General features: G+C 44.7%; 1 protein-coding gene across 1 annotated transcript; it reads left to right on the top strand.

Annotated features, from left to right (window-relative positions):
• Positions 1 to 10,140: 10,140 nt before the first annotated feature.
• Positions 10,141 to 24,625, top strand: LOC137373400 (EEF1A lysine methyltransferase 3-like). Its single transcript, XM_068038217.1, has 3 exons — positions 10,141 to 10,386; positions 22,090 to 22,201; positions 24,180 to 24,625. Exons 1-3 carry the CDS (start codon positions 10,141 to 10,143, stop codon positions 24,623 to 24,625), a joined length of 804 nt encoding a protein of 267 aa, XP_067894318.1.
• The last annotated feature ends 1,273 nt before the right edge of the window (positions 24,626 to 25,898 follow it).

Raw genomic sequence — 25,898 nt, 5'->3', positions numbered from 1 at the left:
GCAAACGCAGCCTAAAATATTGGGTAAAGAAACAATCACAGCTCTGAAGAGGGATGATATGCTAGACGGATCATCAAATGAGGCCATATGGGTTGAACTGAGGGGAGAAAAGGGGCAATTACACTGCTGGGAGTAAAGCCAATTTTTCTAAGTTGAGGTGATTTGGCAAAAGCAGACTGAAAACAGTTACTTGAAGGTAAATGTCAAAGCAGTGGGAGGCATTTGAGCAGGAGGTATAAGGTTCAGAACAAATATGTCCCCACAAAGAAAAAGAGTGGGACTCTCAAATCTAGACCCCAGTGGATGTCAAAGAGCATACAGAGTGGGATAAGGCTAAAAAAGGGAAGCTTATGTCAGGTACTGAGAGCTCAATACTGCAGAAAGCCTGGAGGAGTATAGAAGGTGCAGGGGTAAAATTAAAAAGGAAATTAACAAAGCAAAGAGAGAGCATGAAAAGATATTGGCAGTAAAATCAAGGAAAACTCTAAGACGTTTTATGAATACATAAAGAGCAAGGGGATAACTAAAGAAAGAGTAGGGTCAATTAGAGACCAAAAAGGTAACTTGAGTGTGAAAACAGTTCTTGATGAATACTTCATAGCTGTCTTCACAAGAGAGGGAAAATGCAGACATCGTAGTTAAGGAGTAGAAGTGTGGAATATTGGATGGGGTAAACATAGTGAGGGAACAAACATTAAGGGGTTTAGCATTTTTGAAAGTAGATAAACCACCAGGCCCAGATGAAATGCGGCACAGTGGTGCAGTGGTTAGCACCGCAGCCTCACAGCTCCACCGACCCGGGTTCAATTCTGGGTACTGCCTGTGCGGAGTTTGAAAATTCTCCCTGTGACCGTGTGGGTTTTCGCCGGGTGCTCTGGTTTCCCCCCACAGCCAAAGACTTGCAGGTTGACAGGTAAATTGGCCATTGTAAATTGCCCCTAGTATAGGTAGGTGGTTGGAGAATTGTGGGAAGGTGGGGATGTGGTAGGAATATGGGATTAATGTAGGATTAGTATAAATGGGTGGTTGATGGTCGGCACAGACTTGGTGGGCCGAAGGGCCTGTTTCAGTGCTGTATCTCTAAAAAAAAAAATGGATTCCAAGCTGCAAAGGGAAGAAATAACCATCATTTTCCAATCCACTCTGGCTAACGGTGTGATGCTGGGGGACTAGAAGACTGCTAACATTTTATCATTGTAACATTTTTTAAAAAGGGCGGGAGGGATAGACCAAGTAATTACAGGCCAGTTAGCCTAACCTTGGTGGTAGGCACTTTTATTGAAAAAAATTCTGACTGTTTAAATCGTCATTTAGACTTAATCAATCAACCAATCAATTAATTAATTAAATGGATTTATTAAAGGAAAGTCATGTCTGACTAACTTGATTGAATTTTTCGAGAAGGCAACAAGAAGGGTCGATGAAGACGATGCATTTGATGTAGTGGCATGAATTTTAGCAAGGCTTTTGACAAGGTCCCACATGGCAGACTGATCAGAAATGTAAAAGCCCATGGGATCCAAGGGAAAGTGGCAAGTTGGATCCAAAATTGACTCAGTGGTAGGAAGCAAAGTGTAATGGTTGACGGTTGTTTTTGTGACAGGCAGGCTGTTTCTAGTAGGGTTTCGTAGGGCTCCGTACAAGATTCCTTGTTTTTTGTGGTATATATTACTGTTTTAGACTTAAATGTAGAGGGCATGTTTAAGAAGTTTGCAGTGTGGTTGATAGTGAGGAAGAAAGCTGTAGACTGCAGGGAGATAGCAATGGACTGGTCAGGTGGGCAGAAAAGTGGCAAATGGAATTCAGTCCGGAGAAGTGTGAGGTGATGCATTTGGGGAAGGCTAACAAGGCAAAGGAATACACAGTAAATGGTAGGATACTGAGAAGTGTAGAGGAAGAGAGGGACCTAGGAGTGCATGTCCACAGATTTCTGAAGGTAGCAAGATAGGTAGATAAGGTGGTTGAGAATGCACATGGGATACTTTCCTTTATTGACAAGGCATAGATTATAGGAGCAGGGAGTTTATGCTAGAACTGTATAAAACAGTAATTAGATCAAAACTGTGTACAGTTCTGGTCACCACATTACAGGAAGGACATGATCGCACTAGAGAGGAAGGTACAAAGCAGATTTACGAGGATTTTGTCAGGAATGGAGATTTTAGCTTTGAGGAAAGTTGTATAGGCTGGGGGTGTTTTCTCTGGAGCAGAGGTGATTTAGGGGGAGATTGAGGTGTATAAAATTATGAGGGGCCTTGATATAATGGATAGGAAGGGCTTATTTCTTTTACCAGAGAAGTCAATAACCAGGAGTGATAGATTTAAAATAAATTGGCAGGAGGATTAGAGGGAAGTTGAGGAGAAATATTTTCAGCCAGAGGGTGGTTGTGGGTCTGGAATTCACTGCCTGAAAGGGTGGTAGAGGCAGAAACCCTCATTGCATTTAAGAAATACTTGGATATGCACTTGAAGTGACGTAAACTATAGGGCTATGGACCAAGAGCTGGAAAGTGGGATTTGGCTTGTCAGCTTTTCTTTGGCCAGCACAGGCCTTCTGTGCCATAAATTTTCTGTTCTCTATGCTTCAATTTGATATTGCCCATTTTAAACTATCACCCACAATAAAATAACCTTTTTCTTTGAGGATCATTCTGTGAGTTCCCAATGTAACAGCTGTTACTGCACTTGAGCATTGATCCATTGCACGCACTCATTCTGAGGGCGTGCTGAGCTGCAACATAGTTACAAGGGCTTTCTATCCTGATGTCAGCCCTCTCCAAATCAAGCGTACAGGGAGCAGTTTCATTGTGTGCTCAGTGAGGTCATTCCTATTCATTGCCAGTGATAAAACTGAATAACTAGAAAGGAAAGGGGTTACATTGGGGCCAGGACGTCTCTGAATATTTTCAGAACAAGGTTACAGATAAAACAATCAGAGCAGGATGGGTAATGACATCGAAAGAATAGCAAGCAGTCCATTCCCATTATCAGAAGACAGAGACAGGTCAATGAAAATCATTGGCACCCAAAGGCAAGGACCAGCTAGGACAGGGAGAGCTGTCAGCACCACACACCAGCACACTGCTGGGACAGGGAGAGCTGTCAGCACCAGACACCAGCACACTGCTGGGACAGGGAGAGCTGTCAGCACCACACACCAGCACACTGCTGGGACAGGGAGAGCTGTCAGCACCACACACCAGCACACTGCTGGGACAGGGAGAGCTGTCAGCACCAGACACCAGCACACTGCTGGGACAGGGAGAGCTGTCAGCACCAGACACCAGCACACTGCTGGGACAGGGAGAGCTGTCAGCACCACACACCAGCACACTGCTGGGACAGGGAGAGCTGTCAGCACCACACACCAGCACACTGCTGGGACTGGGAGAGCTGTCAGCACCAGACATCAGCACACTGCTGGGACAGGGAGGGCTGTCAGCACCACACACCAGCACACTGCTGGGACAGGGAGCACTGTTAGGATTTAGAAACCAGCACAATGGTGCTCCCATTTGCTGGGCCTCGACTCTCCCATTCCCACGAGAGTGGTCGGAGTGAACACGATTCAGGCTCTGTCCTGTTCCAACCTCAAATGGCAATTGGGTCCTAATTCCATCCTTGGACCCTGATTCCTGTATTAAAGGGGCCATCGCCTCAAAAGGTCAGGTGATTTGGACACCCGAGGGAGGTTCTTTTAAAATGGTGGTGGGTGAATTGCTGGTGTTAAAGTGGCTGGAAGGATACCATCCCCATTCTGAGGTCATTATCTACTGAGTAAACCCAGACAAGAGCCAATCATCATCAATTCCCTGTGGCCCTAAAGGGTCTCCTGCTTAATAATAATATTTTTTTGAAGTGATCCTATTGAGAGGAGTGAATCAGCCTCAGAACTGTAACAGCATTCTATAGACAGAGCTAAGCAATCCCACAACCAAGAGATCAGATAAAAGCTGTGTAGTTCTGCAACATCCTGTCATGAATGGTGGTGGATAATTAAACAACAAACAGGAGGAGGCGGTTCTGCAAACATTCCTTTCCTCAGTGATGGGGGAGCCCAGCACATCAGTGCAAAAGTCAAGGCTGAAGCATTTGCAACCATCTTCAGCCAGAAGTACCGAGTATAAGATCCATCTCGGCCTCTTCCTGAGGTTCCCAGCATCACAGTTGGCAGTCTTCAGGCAATTCATTTCACTCCATGTGAAATTGAGAAATGGCTGAAAGCACTGAATACAGAAAAGGCTATGGGCCTGACAGCATCCCAGCTGTAGCACTGAAGATTTGTGCTCCAAAACTAACCGTGCCCCTAGCCAAACTGTTCCAGTTCAGCTACAACGCTGGCACCTACCCAACAATGTGGAAAACAGGCCAGTTATGTCCTGTCCACAAAAAGCAGGACAAATCCAATTTGGCAAATTATCACCCTATCAGTTTCCTCTCAATCACCAGCAGAGTGACGGAAGGTATCGTTAACGATGCTATCAAGCGGCATTTAGTCCATGATAACCTGCTCAGTGACGCTCAGTTTGAGTTCCGCCAGGGCCACTCGGCTCCTGACCTCATTACAGCCTTGGTCCAAACATGGATAAAAGAGCTGAATTCCAGAGGTGAAGTGAGAGTGACTGCCCTTGACATCAAGGCAGCATTCGACTGAGTATGGCATCAAGGAGCCCTAGCAAAACTGGAATCAATGGGCATCAGGTGGAAAACCCTCCATTGGTTGGAGTCATACCGAGCACAAAGAAAGATTATTGTGGTTGTTGGAAACCAATCATCTCAGCCCCTGGACATCACTGCAAGACTTCCTCGGGGTAATGTCCTAGGTCCAACTATCTTCAGCTCCTTCATCAATAAACTAGCCTCCATCATAAGGTCAGAAGTGGGAATATTCACTGGTGATTGCAATGGTCAGTCCCATTTGTCACTCCTCAGCTACTGAAACAGTCTGTGCCCACATGCAGCAAGACCTGGACAACATTTAGGCTTGGGCTGATAAGTTGCAAGTACATTTGTGCCACACAAGTACCAGGCAATGACCTTTTCCAACAAGAGAGAATCTAACCATCTTCCCTTGACATTCAACAGCATTACCAACTTTTTTGTATTTGTTCCTGGGATGTGGACGTCACTGGCTAGGCCAGGATTTGTTGCCCATCCCTAATTGCCCTTGAGAAGGTAGTGGTGAGCTGCCTCCTTGAACATAGAAACATAGAAAATATGAGCAGGAATGGACCATCCGGCCCTTCGGGCCTGCTCTGCCATTCAAAAAAAATCATGGCTGATCGTCTAATTCAGTACCCTGTTCCTGCTTTTTCCCTATATCCCTTGATCCCTTTGGCATTAAGAAATATATCTATCTCCTTCTTGAATATATTTAATGATTTGGCCTCCCCTGCCTTCTGCAGTAGAGAATTCCACAGGTTCACCACCCTCTGAGTGAAGAGATTTCTCCTCATCTCAGTTCTAAATGGCATACCCCACATCCTGAGACTGTGACCCTTGGTTCTGGACTCACCATGCTGCAGTCCATGTGGGGTAGGTACACCTACCATGCTGTTAGGAAGGGAGTTCCAGAATTTTGACCCAGTGACAGTGAAGGAATGGCGATATAGTTCCAAGTCGGGATGGTGTGTGGCTTGGAGGGGAACTTGCAGGTGGTGATGTTCCCATGCATCTACTGCCCTTGTCCTTCTGGGTGATAGAGGTTGCGGGTTTGGAAGGTGTTGTCTATGGAGCCTTGGTGAGTTGCTGCAATGCATCTTGTAGATGGTACACACTGCTCCCACTGTGTGTCGGTGGTGGAGGGAGTGAATGTTTGTGGATGGGGTGTCAATCAAGTGGGCTGCTTTGTCCTGGATGGTATTGAACTTCTTGAGTGTTGTTGGAGCTGCACCCATCCAGGCAAGTGGAGAGTATTCCATCACACTCCTGACTTGTGCCTTGTAGATGATGGACAGGCTTTGGGGAGTCAGGAGGTGAGTTACTCGCCTCAGGATTCCCAGCCTCTGACCTGCTCTTGTAGCCACGGTATTTATTTTGCTACTCCAGTTCAGTTTCTGCTCAATGGTAGCCCCCAGGATGTTGATAGTGGGGGATTCAGCGATTGTAATGCCGTTGAATGTCAAGGGGAGATGGTTAGATTCTCTCTTGTTGGAGATGGTTATTGCCTGGTACTTGTGTGGCGCGAATGTTACTTGCCACTTATCAGCCCAAGCCTGGATATTGTCCAGGTCTTGCTGCATTTTTACATGGACTGCTTCGGTATCTGAGGAGTCATGAATGGTGCTGAACATTGTGCAATCATTAGCGAACATCCCCACTTCTGACCTTATGATTGAAGGAAGGTCATTGATGAAGCAGCTGAAGATGGTTGGGCCTAGGACACTACCCTGAGGAACTCCTGCAGTGATGTCCTGGAGCTCAGATGATTGACCTCCAACAACCACAACCATCTTCCGAAGAGTTCCGAAGAAGGGTCACTGACCCGAAACGTTAACTCTGCTTCTCTTTCCACAGATGCTGCCAGACCTGCTGAGTGGTTACAGCATTTCTTGTTTTTATTTCAGATTTCCAGCATCCGCAGTGTTATGCTTTTATTAACCACAACCATCTTCCTTTGTGCTAACTATGACTCCAGCCAATGGAGAGTTTTGCCCCTTATTCCCATTGACTTCAGTTTTGCCAGGGCTCCTTGATGCCATACTTGGTCAAATGCTGCCTTGATGTCAAGGGCAGTCACTCTCACCTCACCTCTTGAGTTCAGCTCTTTTGTCCATGTTTGAACAAAGGCTGTAATGAGGTCTGGAGCTGTGGCTCTGGCAGAACCTAAACTGAGCATCACTGAGCAGGTTGTTGCTAAGCAAGTGCCACTTGATAGCACTATTGACGATGCCTTCATGTTATGAACGCTGGACTTTGTAATGTGATTATGTTTTAAAAACTGAGATTTTTAAGCGTTTAAGATGGAATTGGAGAAGTCAGGTGACCTCACATTCACTCCGCTTATGGACAAGACAGAAAATCTTGGTTGCCAAGACAACAGAGAACACGGATCATAGACTTTGTTCAAAAAAACAGAGACTGCAGGGGTAACACCTGAAGAACAATGAGTTTCACCCTCGAATCGTAAACAAGGGCCGGGATTTTATTATGGTGACGGGGGTCTCGACGTTGAGAACCCTGCGTTGCCTATTCTGTAGAAGGCCCGCCGAATCTAGTGCCAATTAGGCGGTGGCTTCTGCTGGTGGAGCAACTACCAGAGGCCCAGGAACATTGCTGGACCAAGACCACAGGCAAGTCAGGGAGGGAGGGGTCTTGTAGTATGGGGGTCACGGGGGAGGAGGGTCATTAGCATGGGGAGGGGGGGTGTCTCTCATCAGGCCTCCCCTTCCCGATGCTGGGTCTCTCGTTCAGGCAGTAAAGTGCCTTTTAACAAGAGCCACCCTGCCCCCACCACCCCCGGAGTCGGGAAGCAAACCGCACGGTTATTCATGCCATGCTTCCCATGCGGTGTCAGGGCTGCTTGCCACATGGCTAATTGTGGTAGTGGGATGAGGCCCTTAATTGGGCATTAATTGCGACATACACAGGCCTTCCCATCCTGGACTTAATTTTGGCGGAGGCGGGAAGGTGGCGGGGTCGCCCCAACCACCATCCCACCTGAATTTATGCTCTCCCTGTCTCCAAACCCGCCACATGGGAGAGCATAAAATTCCCCCCAAGGAGTCAGTAATTCTGAGGCCGCAAATGTACCCAGCAGCTGTTAACATCCGAGCACAATGGAAGGCCGAGGCGGTTCGGCTGAGACCAGACTTCTGGACTTTGCATAGTGCAAAAGGAAGCAAGCTAGTGACATTTGATTCCAGATAAATTTAACAGATTTTCTGAAGGCAGACAGGCTGTACAGGTGACCAGTGGTGGGAGCCTCAGGGCAGGCTGTAAGAAAGGAAGACAACCAGTCTCGAGAGAGAGAGAGAGAGAGAGAGAGGGAGGGAACACCTGCTGTCGGAAGCCTGATACAGCAAAAGGCTGCGAAGAATTGAACCTGTTTTGAAAGTTGACATTTACGGAGAAGTAAATGCCCAAAATCCTGGAACTCCCCCCTTAACAGCACTGTGGGTGTACCTACACCACATGGACTGCAGCAGTTCAACAAGGCAGCTCACCATCACCTTCTCAAGGGCAATTAGGGATGGGCAACAAATGCTGGCCTCGCCAGTGACACCCACATGTCATGAACAAATTAAAAAAATACTGCTGTAGTTTGTCATTGCTGGTTCTGCCCAATCAGTCTCCAGTGATTGGTTGGCACCTTGCCAGGTTATGACCATTTAAAACTGGAGATTTACTTTGCAGCATTGGTGAGATCTTGTGAGTGTGTCATGAGCTAGACTGTACTGAAAGGAGTTAAAGATCACTGCGGGACTTTTAAGTGAGTTTTCCATCATAAGTATCTTTGCATTTGCTCTGTGAATGGCAGTCATACTGTTTAATATTGTCTTTCGCGAGCAACTATCGAAAGCTCTTTGTAAAAAGCTTTGATAAACTTTGCTTCACCAGCGGTTTGTGACAGACTGACACATTCTAACAAGCTTCAGTGTAAACATTTTTCTAATCTCGCCATTAATTTTTTGACTTTCTCTTCAATCTGTGCCTCTTGTTACTGTCTCGCTGACCAGTTGAATTTACCTTAACAAAACCCTTTATGATCTTGAAGACATCTATCTGGTCGCAGGTTCGTCTTTCCAGTTCTATTCCAAATTATCCCAACTTCAAGTGTCTCGTCATAATTGGAACCTTTCAACCCATTGCTTTTATACCCTGGCACAACTGGGTGTTAACTAAAATCTTGTCAAGGCTTCTCAGTTTCTCTGTTTGTGGGCTTTGCTGGCCAGGCTAGCATTTATTGTCCATCCCAAGTTACCACTTGAGAAAGTAACAGTGAACCTTCTTCTTGAACTGCCTTATTGAACCCCTGAGGTTCATCTGGTGCAAGCTCCTCCACAGTGCTGTTAGGTAGGGAGCTCCAGGAGTTTGACCCAGTGATAACAACAACTTGCATTTATATAGCACCTTTAACCTAGTAAAATGTCCCAACAAAATTTGACACTGAGCCCCATGAGAAGATATTACAACAGATGACCAAAAGCTCGATCAAAGAGGTAGATTTTAAAGGACTGTCTCAAAGAAGAGAGAGAGGGTGAGAAGTGGAGAGGTTTACAGAGGAAATGTCAGAGCTTAGGGCCCAGGCAGTTGAAAGCATGACCACCAGTGGTGGACAATTAACATCGGAGATGTGTAAAAGTCTGGAACTGGAGGAGCACAGAGATGTCAGAGGCGGGTAGCAGCTAAAGAGATAGGGAGGGGTGAGACCATGGAGGGATTTAAAACAATGATGAGAATTTTAAAATCGACGCCTTCTCGTACCAGGAGCCAATGTAGGTCAGCTAGCACAGGGGTGATAAGTGAACAGCGATGATGAAGGAACGGTGTGACATGTCCAAGTCAGGATGGTGTGTGACTTGGGGCTGATGGTATTCCCATGAAATTGCTGACCTTATTTGGCATCTGATCAAATGCTTCATGAAAATCTTTCTGATCACATCTATCCATCCTTTCCCATATCCTTTCATCCACCTATCCAATCTAATCTTGAATCTTGACCTAATTTTTGCCTTAATCACTAGACCTGGAAGTGCCCTCTCAACTCTGTAAAGAGGTTTCTCCTACTCTTGGTTCTAAATGTCTTACATTGAATCTTGTATCTGTGGCCTCTCCTTGACCCCTCAACTATATTTTGGTGTTGATGGATCCATTACTGCTGGCAACCAAGTCAATGACCCTAAAGAGTGAACCCCTTTATTCCTCATATAAAGGTTTCTTTGTCCTCACTGCAACTTTAAGATGTTGCGAATCTTTTGTAAAATAGAAGATTTGTCTATGAACCCATGTAACAAACACTAACAAGAAGGAAGCTCTAACCTGTTATGTTGACAGTCTTGACCCAGAGTTTGTACAGACTTTGTTAAGATAAGTTAAATCAATAGTTTATCGCCTTCCCAGATGTAGATTTGAACTGTTTTACTCTTTGTGTTAAAGGTGACAGAAGGACTGGACACGTGAGCTGGTCAAACGTGATCAATGTCAGAACAGGAACTATTCGAAGTTGCAGAGAATCTATTGGATATTCAGACTTCCAGAGGAAGCTCTGGGAGCAGGATGACAGCCCAGCATAAGGAGAAATCCTGTGATGTTCTGTCCAAGGAAGATCCTAAGGATTATTCCCCTTTCATTCTGGTGAAGCACTTTCAGTTTTGTGGCTATGACTTACAGATCAATCGGTACATGTGTGAAAATCTGGGTGTCTCAGCTTTTGTCTGGGATTGTGTAAGTCTAAAGAACTCTTGTGTTAACATAGCTCAGGGCAACTGGTCGAAACTTCAAGTATTTACTCATCTCATTTATGCGCCCTCTTTCTGTAATAAAAGCAGAAAATATTGGAAATACTCAGCAGGTCAGGCAGCATCTGTGGAGAAAGCATCAAAGTTTACATTTCATCAGAACTTGAAAAAGTTAGAGCTGTAGCAAGTGTTACATAAGTACAGAGACAGGGAAAGGCAGGAGGGGAGGAAAGAACAAAAGGGAAGATGTGCGATAGGGTAGAAGACAGGAGAGTTTAAATGATAAAAGGGATGATGGTGCAAGGCAAAAGGAGATGGTAATGGGACATGTAAAGAAACAAGGGATGAGTCTTGTGGGGTGTAAACCATTCAATTCCATTGAATTTCATTGGAATAGTGTAGGAAGCCGAGTGGGACTGAGGTGGAGAATTAAAATGACTGGTGACCGGAAGCTCTGGGTCATGCTTGCAGACTAAAAATGGGTGTTCTGCAAAGTGGTTACCCAATCTGCAATTGGATTTCCTCAGTGTAGAGGAGACCACATGGTGAGCAGCGAGTACAGTATACTAAATTGAAGGAAGTTTAGGTAAATTGCTGTTTCACCTGGAAGGAGTGTTTGGGGCCCTGGATGGTGGGAAGGGAGGAAGTAAATGGGTGTTGCATCTCCTGCTTTTCCGTGGGATGGTGCTGTGGGGAGGGTTTGTTGGGGGTAATTGAGGAGTGGTATTGCAGAGGGAACGGACCCTTTGGAATGTAGAAATGGGAGGTGGGGGCATCACGGAAATGACAGAGGATGATCTGTTGAATGTGGAGGCTGGTGGGGTGGAAGGTGAGGACAAGGTTCTGGGAATTCCAACGGAAATGTGAGAAATGGGATGGACACTGTCAAGTACCCTGTCAACCATGGTGGAAGGAAATCAGTTGAGGGAAAATGATGACATACTGGAAATACTGGTATGGGAGATGGCATTGTTAAGACAGATATGATGGAGAAAATGGGAGAATGGAATGGAGTCCTTAAAGGAAGTGGGATGGAAGGAAAGGTTGTCAAGGTAGCTATGGGAGGCGATATAGTCGATATTGGTAATAGCCTATCCCCAGAAATGGAGACAGAGAAGTAGAGGAAGGGAAGGAAGAGTCAGAGATTGATCACATGGAAGGTCAGAGAAGGGAGGAAATTGGACGCAAAGTTTATTAAATTTTTCAGTTTGGAGCGTGAGCAGGAAACTGCATCAATATAGTCATCAATGTTCCAAACAAGATGTGGGGGTAGGGGCCTGAGTAGGAGTGGAACAAAAAATGTTCCACATACCCCACAAAAAGGCAGGCTTAGCTAGGATCCATACAGGTTCCCTTAGCAACACCTTTAATTTTGAGGAAGTGAGTGGAGTTGAATGATGTGGGAACAAGTTCAGCCAGGTGGAGCAGAGTGATGGTGGATGCGGACTGGTTGAACCTCCATTCAAGGAAGAAGCCTCTTGCTGTGTTTGCAGAGGCTCAATTGATTTATCTCAATCCGCAACACCTCGATTTTAAATTTGTCACCGTTGTTTCCAAATCCATCTGTGGTCCCTAACTCTGCAATCTCCTCCAGCCCTCCAATCCTCAGAGATCTCTGTGGTCCTCCAATTCTGGCCTCTTGCACATTCCCAATTTTAATAACTACACCTTTAGCAGCCATGCATTTGGCTTTCCTGGCCCTTAGCTCTGGAATTCCCTCCTTAAATCTCTTTGTCTCTCTTACCTCTTTTAAGATGTTCCTTAAAGCCTATCTCTTTGGTCACCTTCCCTAATATGGCTTAAGTGGTTTGGTGTCAAATTTTGTTTGATAATGCTCCTGTGAATTGCCTTGGGATGTTTTACTACATTAAAGGTGCTATATAAATGTGAGTTGGCGGTGTTGTTTCAATGAGAAACAAATCCTCGCCGGCTTGTAACTGGCAGCTCAGCCAGCAATCACAAAGCCTATGCTTCCAGCTCCAACAAGGGTGTTTCCAGAGCTACAATGTCTAGTCTCAGGTACATTGACACCAAAGTTAATGGGATAGAACTTGGCCCTGATCAACTGTCATAATTTTTATTTTCTTTCATTTTTAAAAGTTTATTCTTTCTCAGGATGTGGGCGTCACTGGCAAGTTAAGCATTTATTGCCCATCCCTATTTGCCATGAGAAAGTGGTGGTAAGCCGCCTTCTTGAACCACTGCAGTCCTTGTGGTGTAGGTACCCCCAAAGCGTTGTTAGGTAGGAGGTTCCAGGATCTTGATCCAGTGACAATAAAGGAATGGCTATATATGTCTAAGTCAAGATAATCTGTGATCCGGAGGGGAATTCCAGTTGGAGATGAGAAGAACCCCCTCGCCCACATACACAGAAGCTACTGATGAATGCAACTAAATGTAGAAAATTGTCCAGGCCCAGATACCTTTAGAATTAGAATCATAGAACAGTTACGACACAGAGGAGGCCATTTGGCCTGCTGAGTCTTTGCTGGCTCCCTGAAAGAGCAACTCAGCTAGTCCCACTCCCCCAGCCTTTTCCCGTAGCCCTGCAATCTTTTTCAGATAATTATCCAATTCCCTTTTGAAAGCCACGATTGAATCTGTCTCCACCACCTCAGTGCATTCCAGATCCTAAGTACTTGTTGCGTAAAAAAGTTTTTCCTCACGTTGTTGTTGGTTCTTTGGCCATTCACCTTAAATAGATGTCCTCTGGTTCTTGACCCTTCTGCCAATGCTATATCTACTCTGTCTAGACCCCTCATAATTTTGAACACTTCTATCAAATCTCCTCTCAATCTTCTCTAAAGAGAACAACCACAGCTTCTCCAATCTATCCTCATAACTGAAGCCCCTCATCCCCAGAACCACCTTCTCTAAAGCCTTTACTTCCTTGCACAGAATTGGACACAATATTCCAGTTGAGACCAAACCAGTGTTTTATATCATAACGTCCTTGCTCTTTACTCTATGCCTCTATAAAGCACAGGACAGTCTGAGGGCTCTCTGTTTCTTCCTTGAGTAGAGGCCCAACCAGTCCCTATCCACTGCCACCCTTCTCTGCCTGGCTGAACTTGTTCTCACATTGAACAACTTCTCCTTCAACTCCACTCACTTCCTTCAAGTAAAAGCTGTTGCTATGGGTACCCGCATGGGTCCTAGTTATGCCTGTCTTTTTGTGGGATATGCAGAACATTCTTTGTTCCAGTCCTAATCAGGCCCCCTCCCCCAACTCTTTTTCTGGTACATTGATGACTGTATCAGTGCCGTTTCCTGCTCCCATCCCGAACTGGAAAACATTATCAGCTTTGCTTCTAATTTCCACCCTTCTCTCACCTTCACATGGTCCATCTCCGACACTTCCCTTCCCTTCCTCGACTTCTCTGTCTCCATCTCTGGGGATAGGCTGTCTACTAATATTAATTATAAGCCCACTGACTCCCACAGCTACCACGACTACACTTCTTCACACCCTGCCTCCTGTAAGGACTCCATTCCATTCTCCCAGTTTCTCCATCTCCGACGCATCTGCTCTGATGATGCTACCTTCCATGACAGCGCTTCTGATATGTCTTCCTTTTTCCTCAACCGAGGATTCCCCCCCACTGTGGTTGACAGGGCCCTCAACCGTGTCCGGCCCATTTCCTGCACCTCTACCCTCACCCCTTCCCCTCCCTCCCAGAACCACAACAGGGTTCCCCTTGTCCTCACGTTCCACCCCATCAGCCTCCATATCCAAAGGATCATCCTCCGCTATTTCTGCCACCTCCAGCGTGATGCCTCTACCAAAGGCATCTTCCCCTTCCTTCCCCTGACAGCATTCCAAAGGGATTGTTCCCTCTGCGACAACCTGTTCCACTTCTCCATTACCCCCACCACCTCATCCCCTTCCCAAGGCACCTTCCCCTGCAAGTGCAGGAGGGGTAATACTTGCCCATTTACCTCCTCTCTCCTCACTATCCAAGGCCCCAAACACTCCTTTCAGGTGAAGCAGCGATTTACTTGTACTTCTTTCAATTTAGTATACTGTATTCGCTGCTCACAATGTGGTCTCTTCTACATTGGGGAGACCAAACGGAGACTGGGTGACCACTTTGCCGTCTGAAAGCATGACCCCGAGCTTCCGGTTGCTGGCCATTTCAACACTCCCCCCTCCTCTCATGCTCACATCTCTGTCTTGGGATTGCTGCAGTGTTCCAGTGAACATCAACTCAAACTCGAGGAACAGCATCTTATTTACCCATTAGGCATGCTACAGCCTGCTGGACTGAACATTGAGTTCAATAATTTCAGAGCATGACAGGCCCCCAATTTTACTTTTATCTTTAGTTTTTTTTTTCCTGTTCATTTTATTTTAGTTTGTTCAGTTTGTTTCTACTGTGCCTACCCACTGTTTTTTTCATGTTTGTGCTTGTGGCTGTTCAGTTTTCAGTCCATTAACACCCTATCTGTACTAATGCTTTGTCTTTCAGCACACCATTAACATATTGTTTGCCTTTGCTCCATGACCTTCTGGTCAGCTATTCTGTGACCTTGTCCTATCAACACTCTCTCTTTTGTTATCTCTTGCCCCACCCCTGCTTTACTTGCTTAAAATCTTTTACATTTCTTATATCTGCCAGTTCTGAAGAAGGGTCACTGACCTGAAACGTTAACTCTGCTTCTCTCTCCACAGATGCTGCCAGACCTGCTGAGTATTTCCAGCACTTTCTGTTTTTATTGCAGGATCTCATATGCCTTTGTAACCACTTTCTCAACTTGCCTTGCCACCTTCAATAATTTGTGCATATATAACCTCAGGTCTCTTTGTTCCTGTACCTTTCATTTATATTGCCTCTCCTCATTTTTCGTACCAAAATGTATCACTTCAACTTCTCTGCATTAAATTTCATCTGCCATGTGTCCGCCCATTCCACCAGCCTGTCTATGTCCTCTTGAAGTCTAGCGCTATCCTCCTCACAGTTCACAATACGTCCAAGCTTTTGTCATCTGCAAATTTTAAAATTGTGCCCTGTACACCATATCTAGGTCATTAATATATATCAAGAAAAGTAGTGGTCCTAATACCAACCTCTGGGAAACCCCACTGTCTCCCTTCCACCGGCCCGAAAAACAATTGTTCACCACTACTCTCTGTTTCCTGTCACTCAGCCAACTTCGTATCCACGCTGCCACTGTCCCTTTTATTCTATGGGCTTCAACTTTGCTGGCAAGCCTACTATGTCGTACTTTATCAAATGCCTTTTGGAAGTCCATGTACACCACATCAACCTCATCAGACTCATCAACCCTCTCTGTTACCTCATCAAAAAGCTGAATCAAGTTAGTTAAACACGATTTGCCTTTAACAAATCCATGCTGGCATTTCTAAAAGTTTTCCCACCACTGAGATTAAACTGTCTGGCTGTAGTTGCTGGGTTTATCCTTACACCCTTTCTTGATCAAGGATTGTAACATTTGCAATTCTCCAGTCCTCTGGCACCATCCCTGTATCTAAGGAGGATTGGAAGATTATGGCCAGTGCCTGTGCAATTTCCTCCCTTATTTCCCTCAGTATCCTCGGATACATCCCATCTAGTCCTGGTGACTTACCACCTTTAAGTACAGCCAATCTTTCTAATACCTCCTCTTTATCAATTGTTAAACCCATCCAGTATCTCAACTACTTTCTCTTTCACTATGACTTTGGCTGCATCTTCATCCTTGGTAAAACAGATGCAAAGTACTCACTTAGCACCTTAGCCATTCCCTCAGCTTCCACTTGTTGATCCTCTTTTTGGTCCTTAATCAGCTCAACACCTCATCTTGCTACTTTGTTTTACTATTTCTATGCCTAGAGAAGACATTGGATTCCCTTTTAGGTTAGTTGGCAATCTCTTCTCATACTTTTTCTCTATGCCTCTCATTTACTTTTTCGCTTACCCTCTGAACTTCCTATATTCAGCCTGGTTCTCACTTGTATCATCAACCTGACATCTAACAGACACACCCTATTATTGCTTCTGTTATGACCGGGGTGGGAGGAGTACACTGTTATTTCTAGTTCCACTTCTGCACGGGTCACAACATACATTTAAATGTTTACCCATTTACCGATGCGGTCAATCGTATATTCTACTCTTTATCCCAGAATAAAATACACCAACCAGGTTTCATTAATAAACAATAAAATTATCAGTTTGTTATCAAACAAGACTGATCCAGTAACAAAGCAAAGCATTAAGACACAGATTGAAATATGAAAGTTCCCTTTTTAAATTCCCCACACATACACTCACACACACTGCAAAAAAAATACATAAATTCTCATTGCAGAAGTCTGTTACAAAAAAAAAGGCAAAGAAAGAATACTTTGGCCAAATACTTGCTAATTGTTAAAGAAAAAAAGAGAATATATGGAAGGAAGTCAGTTGTCCCTTTTGGTCTGGCATCCAGGTATACGGGGACGGGTCACTGGAATCTGCTCTAAAGCAGTTCTTTTCAGATGGTACTGAGAATTAATCCGGCAGGTTTTTCTAGCTTCCCAGAAGAGATGCAGCACCAGGGATTTTAGCTCTCCTACACTGGATCTTTGCAGGGTTTCTTCAAAGAGGTAGAGAAAAACGTGAGTTGGGTGGTTTCTTTTTCCTTAACAGGCAAAACACCAATTGTCTTCAAAACAGTTCACACCCCAACTGAACTGAAAACAATATCCAAACCACAAACAGAAGGTCTTGACCTCCATAAACCTTGACATGTGGCTTCTCTGTAAACATCCTCCCCAGGTCATGAAGGTTTCTGTTGTTTACTGAGCCCAAAGCACATGATTTCCAGCAAAGTTTGTTTTCAAACAAGATCAGTGTCCTTTCAGTGATCTGTCAACAACAAAGCAAAGTCCAGCATTTATGAAATCTTCAGCCTTCCAGTAAATCAATCTCCACAATTTAAATATGAGTCCTCAAAAATACTTAATACTTAACAAAAAATATAGAAGTATCTTCATAACACTTCATCTTACTCTCTATCTCTTTCATCATCCAGGGATCTCTGGCTTTGTTTGCTCTACCTTTCCTCGTCGTGGGAATGTACCTTGACTGTACCCGAACTATCACATCTTTAAAGGAAACCCACTGTTCCATTATGGTTTTGCCAGCCAGTCTCTGATTCCAATTTACCTGGACCACATCCATTCTCACCCCACTGAAATTGGCCCTCCTCCAATTGAGTATTTTTACTCTTGATTGCTCCTTACCTTTTTGTATAGCTAATCTAAACCTTATGGTACTATGATCACTGATCCCTAAATGTTCCCCTACTGACACTTGATCCAACTCATTCCCTAGAACCAGATCCAGCAATGCCTCCTTGGACTGGAAACATACCGATCAAGAAAATTCTCTCATACACTCAGAAACTCTTCCCCTCTCTGCTCTTTACACTATTACTATTCCAGTCTATATTAAGATAATTAAAGTCACCCATTATCATTACTGTATAGTTTTTGCTTCTCTCTGTAATTTTCCTGCAAATTTGCTCCTCTATATCTTTCCCACTAATTGGTGGCTTATGGAATACACCAAGTAGTGTAATGGTACTTCTATTGTTTCTTAACTCTAAATAAGTAGATTCTGTCCTCGACTCCTCTAGGATATTCTTTTTCTCAAACAGTGTAATGTTATCCTTAATCAATACTCCTACCCTTCCTCCTTTCTTTCCCATGTGGTTTTCTGCGCCTGCAGCTCACCAATCTTATTTACCATGCTTTGTGCACTTACATACATGCACTGTAAACTTAATTTACACCTTATTATACTCCCTCCTACTCTGACCCCATCTAATATCTTACTATTTCTTACACTAGTGCTATCTGTCTCTCCCAATCCTTTGTGCACCTTGTTCATCCTTTCTACTGCTACATCCTTTTTATGGCGACCTCCACTCCATGATTGCTGCTGTGCCAAAATCAGACAACTTAATCATTTTTGATGACTTCAAAACAAGAGCTGGTGTAGATCACCAGGTGTGGGAAGGGATCATCGGAAAAAATGGGGTTGGCAGTTGTAACAGCAATGGTCTCATCTTGCTGAAGATGTGTGCTAAGCATGAGCTCTTAATCACAAACACAGTTTTCTGCCTCCCTAACTGCAACAAGATGTCTTGGATACACCCCCGTTCCATGCATTGGCATCGAATGAACTATGTCATTACCAGGCAGAGGGATCAGCAGGATGTGCGTGTAATGAAAGCCATGTGCGGCGCTGACGGCTGGACTGACCACCGTCTTATCATCTCAAAGCTAAACATCAAGATCCATGACCCTAGATGCTTCCAGGGCATGAAGGACCAGAAGCGTCTCAATGTCTCAAGGCTTAAACAGGCAGTTGTGAAGGAAACTCGAGAGTTGCCTGTGTACAGCAAAAATAGACACACTGCAGCAAGAATGACTGGGCGACCTTTAGGGATATAATGTACTCCACTGCTCTAGAGGTCCATGGCCCTATCTTTGGTAAGCATCAAGATTGGTTTAATGAAAATAATGAGGTGATACAGAAACTAATGGAGGAGAAACATCACCTTAGCAAGGCTTACCTCAAATCATCACTATCCAAGTACTATGTCCACTGTTACATCTGCAGTACTGTCCAATGTAAGCTCAGAGAGATGCAAGACACTTGGCTGAATCAGAAAGCAGACGAGCTCACGTCATATCCCGATCACAAAGGCTGGAAGAGATTCTACGATGCTCTGAAATCTGTCTACTGGTTCATCACCAATCCTCATCGCCAATGGGTCAACACTACTCACAGAAAAAGCCCTAATCCTCGGTCGGCCTTCATCCATCGATGAAGAAGCAATCAACAGGCTGCCACAGGTTGCCATCAACTGTTCTCTTGATCACCCTCCCACACTGTTAGAAACAATAAAAGCTATGAAACTCCTGTCTATTGGCAAAGCTCCAGGATCTGATCCTATCCCAGGTGAGGTCTACAAGGCTGGAGGTCAATGCCTGGTCAAGAAGCTCACTGAACTCCTTCAGTCTATGTGGGAGCAAGGAACCATCCTGCAAGAAAACAAAGATGCCCCCATTGTTCACCTGTACCAGCGGAAAGGAGCTCACCAATCTTGTGACAATCACAGAGGGATCTCACTCCTTTTCATCACCGGCAAAATCTTCACCAGAATCCTCCTGAACTGCTTAGTGCAACATCTCAACCAGGATCTGCTTCCAGAGAGTCAGATTCAGAACAGGCTGAGGAACCACTGATATGGTGTTTGTAGTTAGACAGCTCCAGGAGAAATGCCAAAAACAGAACATGGACCTTTATACCGCATTTGTTGATCTGACCAAGACCTTCAACACAGTCAGTTGTGAGGGCCTTTGGAAGGTAATGGAAAAATACAGCTTCCCTGAGAAATTCACCTCAATGGTTTGACACAGTTCCATGACGGTATGCTCGCATGTGTCCTGCATGATGGTGAGTCTCCTGACCCATTCCCAGTCATTAATAGAGCTTAGCAGGGCTGCATGCTAGCACCAACCCTCTTCAGCATGTTTTTCTCTGCCATGCACTCCGATGCCTTTCATGATGGTGATCCTGGCATCAAAATCGTATATCGTATGGATGGGAAGCTACTCAATCTGAGATGACTCCGGGCAAAATCCAAGGTCTCCAAGGACATACTTCGTGATTTCCTGTTTGCCAATGACTGTGCACTAGTTGCCGGTTCAGAGCTGGACATGCAATGCATGTGACAACTTCGGCCTCATAATCACCACCATGAAATCTGAAGTAATGTACCAGCCTGCTCCAGGAAAGCCCCATCTCAAGCCCAAGGTTTCAGTCCATGACCAGAAACTGTCAGCACTGAATAAGTTCACATATCTTGGCAGCACACTCTCTCGGGCTGTCTATATCGATGATGAGGCACAAGCAAGAATTGTCAAGGCAAATGTAGCCTTTGGCAGAATTCAAACATTAGCCCGGGAACAAAGAGGAGTAAGTCTGCCTACCAAACTGAAAGTCTATAGAGCAATAGTCCTGCCAACTCTGCTATACACATGGAAGACTTGGGACTGTGTACCAGCATCATGCCAAGAAGCTCAACCTCTTTCACTTGAGTTGCCTTTGGAAGCTGCTAAAGATCAGATGGCAGGACAAAATACCAGACACTGAGGTGCTCACCCGAGCTGGTATGCCAAGCATCCACACCATATTGAGACAGTCACAACTGAGTTGGGATGGTCGTGTACCCAGAATTCCTGACACTGGCTCACCAAAGCGAATCTCCTATGGAAAGCTTAAGACTGAGGTGCGCTTTCAAGGTGGTCAAAGGAATCACTACAAGGACACTCTGAAGGCTTCGCTTAGGAGTTATGATATCGACCCTGGGTCCTGGGAGAAGCTTGCCAAGGATCCCTGTACCTGGTACAACCAAATAAAAAAGGGTACGGGCCTCCTTCGAAAGCAAGCACACATCGGAGGCAGAGAGAAAATGCAAGGAGAGGAAATCCTGAGCCAGCAGCTCATCCAAAACTCAGTCGTCTGTGGTAACTTGCCCTATTTGTAGCAGAGCCATCCGGGCGCAGATCGGTCTTAGCAGTCAGCTACATAACCACCAGAACTCTACCGAACACCCCAGATGATGGACATGGTCATCTTCACCTTGAACATTAATGCTGCATCCTGGTTCTCATACCACAACCCCCCCCCCCACCCCCAACAATAAGTTAGTTTAAACCCTCCCCATCAGCACCAGCAAACTACCCCTCTAAGATTGTCCTTGTCTCCAGGAATTAAAAACTTAATCTCCCAGACACAGCTGCCAGTTACCTGGGAGAAAAATAACTACAGAATTTTGTTTTTAGTTCCGAAAATATCAGTTGTGAGAAAAGAGGCAGTTTGACTGGGCAAGGTGATTGGAGGCGGGAGAACATGTGATGAATAAGGCAGGAATATGTCCAACCAGAGTTGGCAACCCCAGGTGTTATCCATCCGCGAATATTGAAGGAAGTTGTTAAGGAGACAGGGTACACTGTAGCTGGAGTTTTGGTGGGAATCTTTGGACATGGGGAATGAGCCAAAAAACCTGTAGGGTGTATCCTTATGTAAGACTGGGGGAAGGGATAAGCCATGACATATTAGGCTGCTTAGTCTTTACACAGAATGTACATCACAGAAACAGGCCTTCTGGCCCAAATTGTCTGTGCCAATGTTTATGCTCTACATGATGTTTATGCTCTCCTCCCAGCTCTCCTTATCTAATTCTATCAGCATGACTTTCTATCCCTTGCTCCCTCATGTGCTTATCTAGCTTCTCCTAAAATGCATCTATGCTATTCACCTCAATGCCTTAACTACAAAACCCACAACCATACCTGAACTCTGGGATAGAGTGAGGGGGGTGCAGATGATTAGAGAGCTGACATAGGCACTATAGGCTGAATGGCCCCTTCTGTGCTGTAAGGTTCTATTTTAATTTTCCCTGTTTTATGCTGCACCTGCAAGAAGGTAAATAGGTGATGTGTTTGCTGGGTCTCCATGGGGAGGTGGGTGAGAGCGGCTGGAGACCTGTCCTTCTCTGCTGTGCGCTGTGGGGGTCCCTTGGTCTTCGCACCTCACTACCGTCACCTATAGTTGCTCTGGTGCTTTGTGACAACCAAGTGCCTGAACTAATTCTGACTCGAATGCTTAGCATGTTTTTGTTTCCTCAGGGAATCACGCTCTGCCAGTTCTTTCAGCGGGAGAGGATGAATTTCTCTCGGATGAAGGTGATTGAGCTAGGATCAGGCACTGGGATCGTGGGGATTCTGGTAGCATTGCTGGGTGAGTTAAAGGGTCAATGTCAACCTAATGCAATCGTTTTGTTGATGTGGAAAAGGGAACTGGCCAATAATGGGAAAAGGCCCACGCATTACAGGAAGGCAACCACTGCTGACTGGTGTGATCAAAGACCCTGCTCTCCATGTTTTAGGAATTGCAACAGTGAAATCTTCCTCTGGATGATCAGGCTCCTGTTGGCAGAATCCAGGGAACCTGGGACCAGGAAGTTTTGTGGCAAGAACTAAACTCCTGCTAACCTTAGCAGAGTGAGGCCTGGGTGATTTTAATTCCCTGGCCTCATCTCCATGTCGCCCAGTCAGTTGCCTGCCTGATATGGCTGGGAGCTAGTGTTGCCAACTCTGACTAAATGTAATCCTGTAAATTTTGTCACATGACCTACTTCCTCCAACCGCCCTGCCCTCACAGTCCCACGACAGCCAATGAAGTACTTTTGAAGTGTTGTTGCTGTTCTAATGTTGGAATTGCGGCAGCCAATTTGCATACAGCAAGCTCCCACAAACAGCAATGTGATAATGACCAGATAATCTGTTTTAGTGATGTTGATTGAGGGATAAATATTGGCAAGGATACAGGGGATAACTCCCCTGCTCTTCTTCGAAATAGCACCATTCGATCTTTTACATCGACCTGAGAAGGCAGACGGAGCCTTGGTTTAATATCTCATCTGAAAGATGGCACCTGTAACAGTGCAGCACTCTCTCAGTACTGCACTGAAATATCAGCCTCAATTTGTGCTTGAGCTCCCGGAGTGGGATTTGAACCGAGAACTTTTTGACTTGCTAGTTTCCGGCAGGTGACCTCGTCTTCTGCTTAAGAGCATGTAACATTAGACAAATGGCAGAAATTGAAAGGGAACAGGAGACCAGCGGGCAAATCTGGTTCCAGTGGGCAAAATCGCTCCCCCCCCACCCCCCCCCCCCCCCCGCAATGGAGTTCGGATCGAAGATACAAAAGGTGAAATAATTGAGGATTGGGAAAGAGCCACAGGATGTTAGAGTCTAGTTTCTTAGATTAACAATGTGTCTCAGCAATATCCTTAATGTAATATGACTATTCCCATCCTCCCTTGGCTGGCCTCCCATCTACAGTAAGCTTCAGCTCATCTAAAACTCTGCTGCCTAACTTGCACCAAATCCTGTTCACCTATCACCCCTGTGCTTGCTGACCTACATTGGCTCCCGGTCTGTTAATGTCCTGATTTTAAAATTCTCATCTTTGTGTTCAAGTCCTCCATGGCTTCGCTCTTTCCGCCCATCTCTGTGACCCCTAAAACTCTCGTTAGACCTATCTCTTTGACCAAGCTTTTGGTCACCTGTCCTAATATCTCCTTATGTGGCAAATTTTGTTCGATTATGCACTTGTGAAGCACCTTGCGATGTTTACTATGTTGAAGGTGCTATATAAATGCAATTTGTTGTTTCCTTTCCCTCAGTTCCACTGTAAACTTCCATTGCACTTAGGTTATATGGAGCAGGTTTGCTGGCTGATAGGCCTGGGGATTTAATGAAGTACTGAGGGAGTGCTACACTGTCGGATATGCTGTCTTTCAGATGAGACAGTAAACCAAGCCCTATCTGCTCTTTTAGTTGGATGCAAAAGATCCTATGGCATTATTCGAACAAGAGTAGAGGATTTTCTCCCTGTGTCCTGGTTAATATTTATTTTTCAACCAACATCAATAAAACAGATTATCTGGAAATTTCTTTCATTTTTGTTTATAGAAGTTTGTAGTTTGCAAATTGGCTGTCCTGTTTCCTACATTACAACAGTAACACACTCCAAAGAAAAGTACTTAATTTCCTGTAAAGCACTTTGGGATGTCCTGAGGTCGTGAAAGGCTACATATAAATTCTTTTGTCCTTTTCTGTTCTACCCCATCTCCTGTTACTGTAATTGGGAATGGGTTGCTGTGATGGGATAACTAGCAGTGAGATCACTCATGTTATTTCTTCTCATTCAGGTGGACAGGTAACCCTGACTGACCAGTCCCATGTTTTGAAGCAAATCGAACGCAACGTTTCCGACAACATCCCTGCTTCCTGTGGACACTCCCCAACAATCAAAGCCCTTTCTTGGGGTTTTGACCACATGCACTTCCCCAACGACTATGACATAATCCTGGGTTCAGATATTGTGTACTACCCATTGGATTACCCCTTACTCCTGCAGACACTGCGACATCTCAGCAACCAGAGAACAACCATCTACATAGCAACAGAAATGAGGGGGTGCTGTGCAACCCATAAGTTCCACGAGGAGCTGGTGCCGCAATATTTTAACTCCCACATCGTCCACAGAAACTGGGGTGCCGATATCAATCTGTACAAATTGACTCTGAAGGGCCCGAGAGCTGGAGAGGTGCTGGCCATGGAGAGAGAGAGACAGAAAAATCTACTGTCCAGTTAATGCACATCACTCGAGTCAGGGAGGAGCAACAGTCTTAGTAACTCATTAAAAGATTTATTGTATTTGAAGAATTATAAATCCAATAGGGCATGAGTAACCTGATGGAGGGTCTTCAAAGTTATATAGAATTTTACAGCACAGACACAGTCTATTTAGCCCAAATGGTCTATGCTGGTGTTTATGTTTTGCACAAGCCTCCTCCCATCCTACTTCATTGCAGCCTATCAACATATCCTCCTTTTCCTTTGTGTCTTATCTAGCTTCCCCTTAAATACACCTATGCTACATGCCTCAACTACTCCATGTTGGAGCAAGTTCCACATTCCAACCACTCTCTGGGTAAAGAAGTTTCTCCTGAATTCCTTATTGGCTTGATTAATGACTATCTTATTTTTACACCTGGTTTTGGACTCCTCCACAGGTGGAAGCATTGGCTCTGAATTTCTTGTCAAAGTATCAATAAGGCTAATGGCACTTGTTAATATTGATGCGTAAATGATATAGTAACTTCTGGCGAGGGGTAGATGCGTGGTTAAATGCAGGTATCCAAAAGCTGCTGTCTGAATTGTGCCACTCCGCCTTTAGCTTTATGAAAATGGCATCTTTCTCTCTGGATCACCATCAAAATGCATTGCGTGACGTGAAGTTGCTGTGTTTGCGCAGTAGATACAAACTAAACTAGCCACAGAAAGTTGTCTTGTTCATTCCAGTCTCGGTTACCTTTTAATAACGTGATAGTTGTTAATTACTGCCAGCCAACCTCTCTGGCATTGAAAGTTAACTATTACAAATGTGTTATCTCATCATTACAGAGACATTTTTATACACTGCAAGTTGTTATGATCTGGAATGCACTGCATGAAAGGATAGTGGAAGCAGATTTAATAGTTACTTTCAAAAGGGAATTGGATAAATATTTGAAAAGGAAAATTTTCAGGGCTATGGGTAAAGAACAGGGGAGTGGAACTAATTGGATAGTTCTTCCAAACAGCCGGCACAGGCACAATGAGCTGAATGGCATCTTTCTGTGCCATAAGATTCCATGATGATTCAAAATAAAAAATTATGTTAATTAGAATTGTTTAATGACTAACGAAAAACTACAAGTGCTCTTTGATAACAAGAGGGATGTGTAGAATATTCTTAGCTTATGGGTATAAATTGTTGAATGTAATTTGTATGAACTATTTTGATGAACAATCATGGAATACACATATTGAGAAATTCATGTTTGTTTTGAGTGTTAGTTTCATTGGTGGTTGTAAGGTCGATT

Source organism: Heterodontus francisci, chromosome 9 (assembly GCF_036365525.1).
Source record: "Heterodontus francisci isolate sHetFra1 chromosome 9, sHetFra1.hap1, whole genome shotgun sequence".
Lineage (NCBI taxonomy): Eukaryota > Metazoa > Chordata > Chondrichthyes > Heterodontiformes > Heterodontidae > Heterodontus > Heterodontus francisci.
This window is presented reverse-complemented; position numbering and strand designations above follow the sequence as displayed.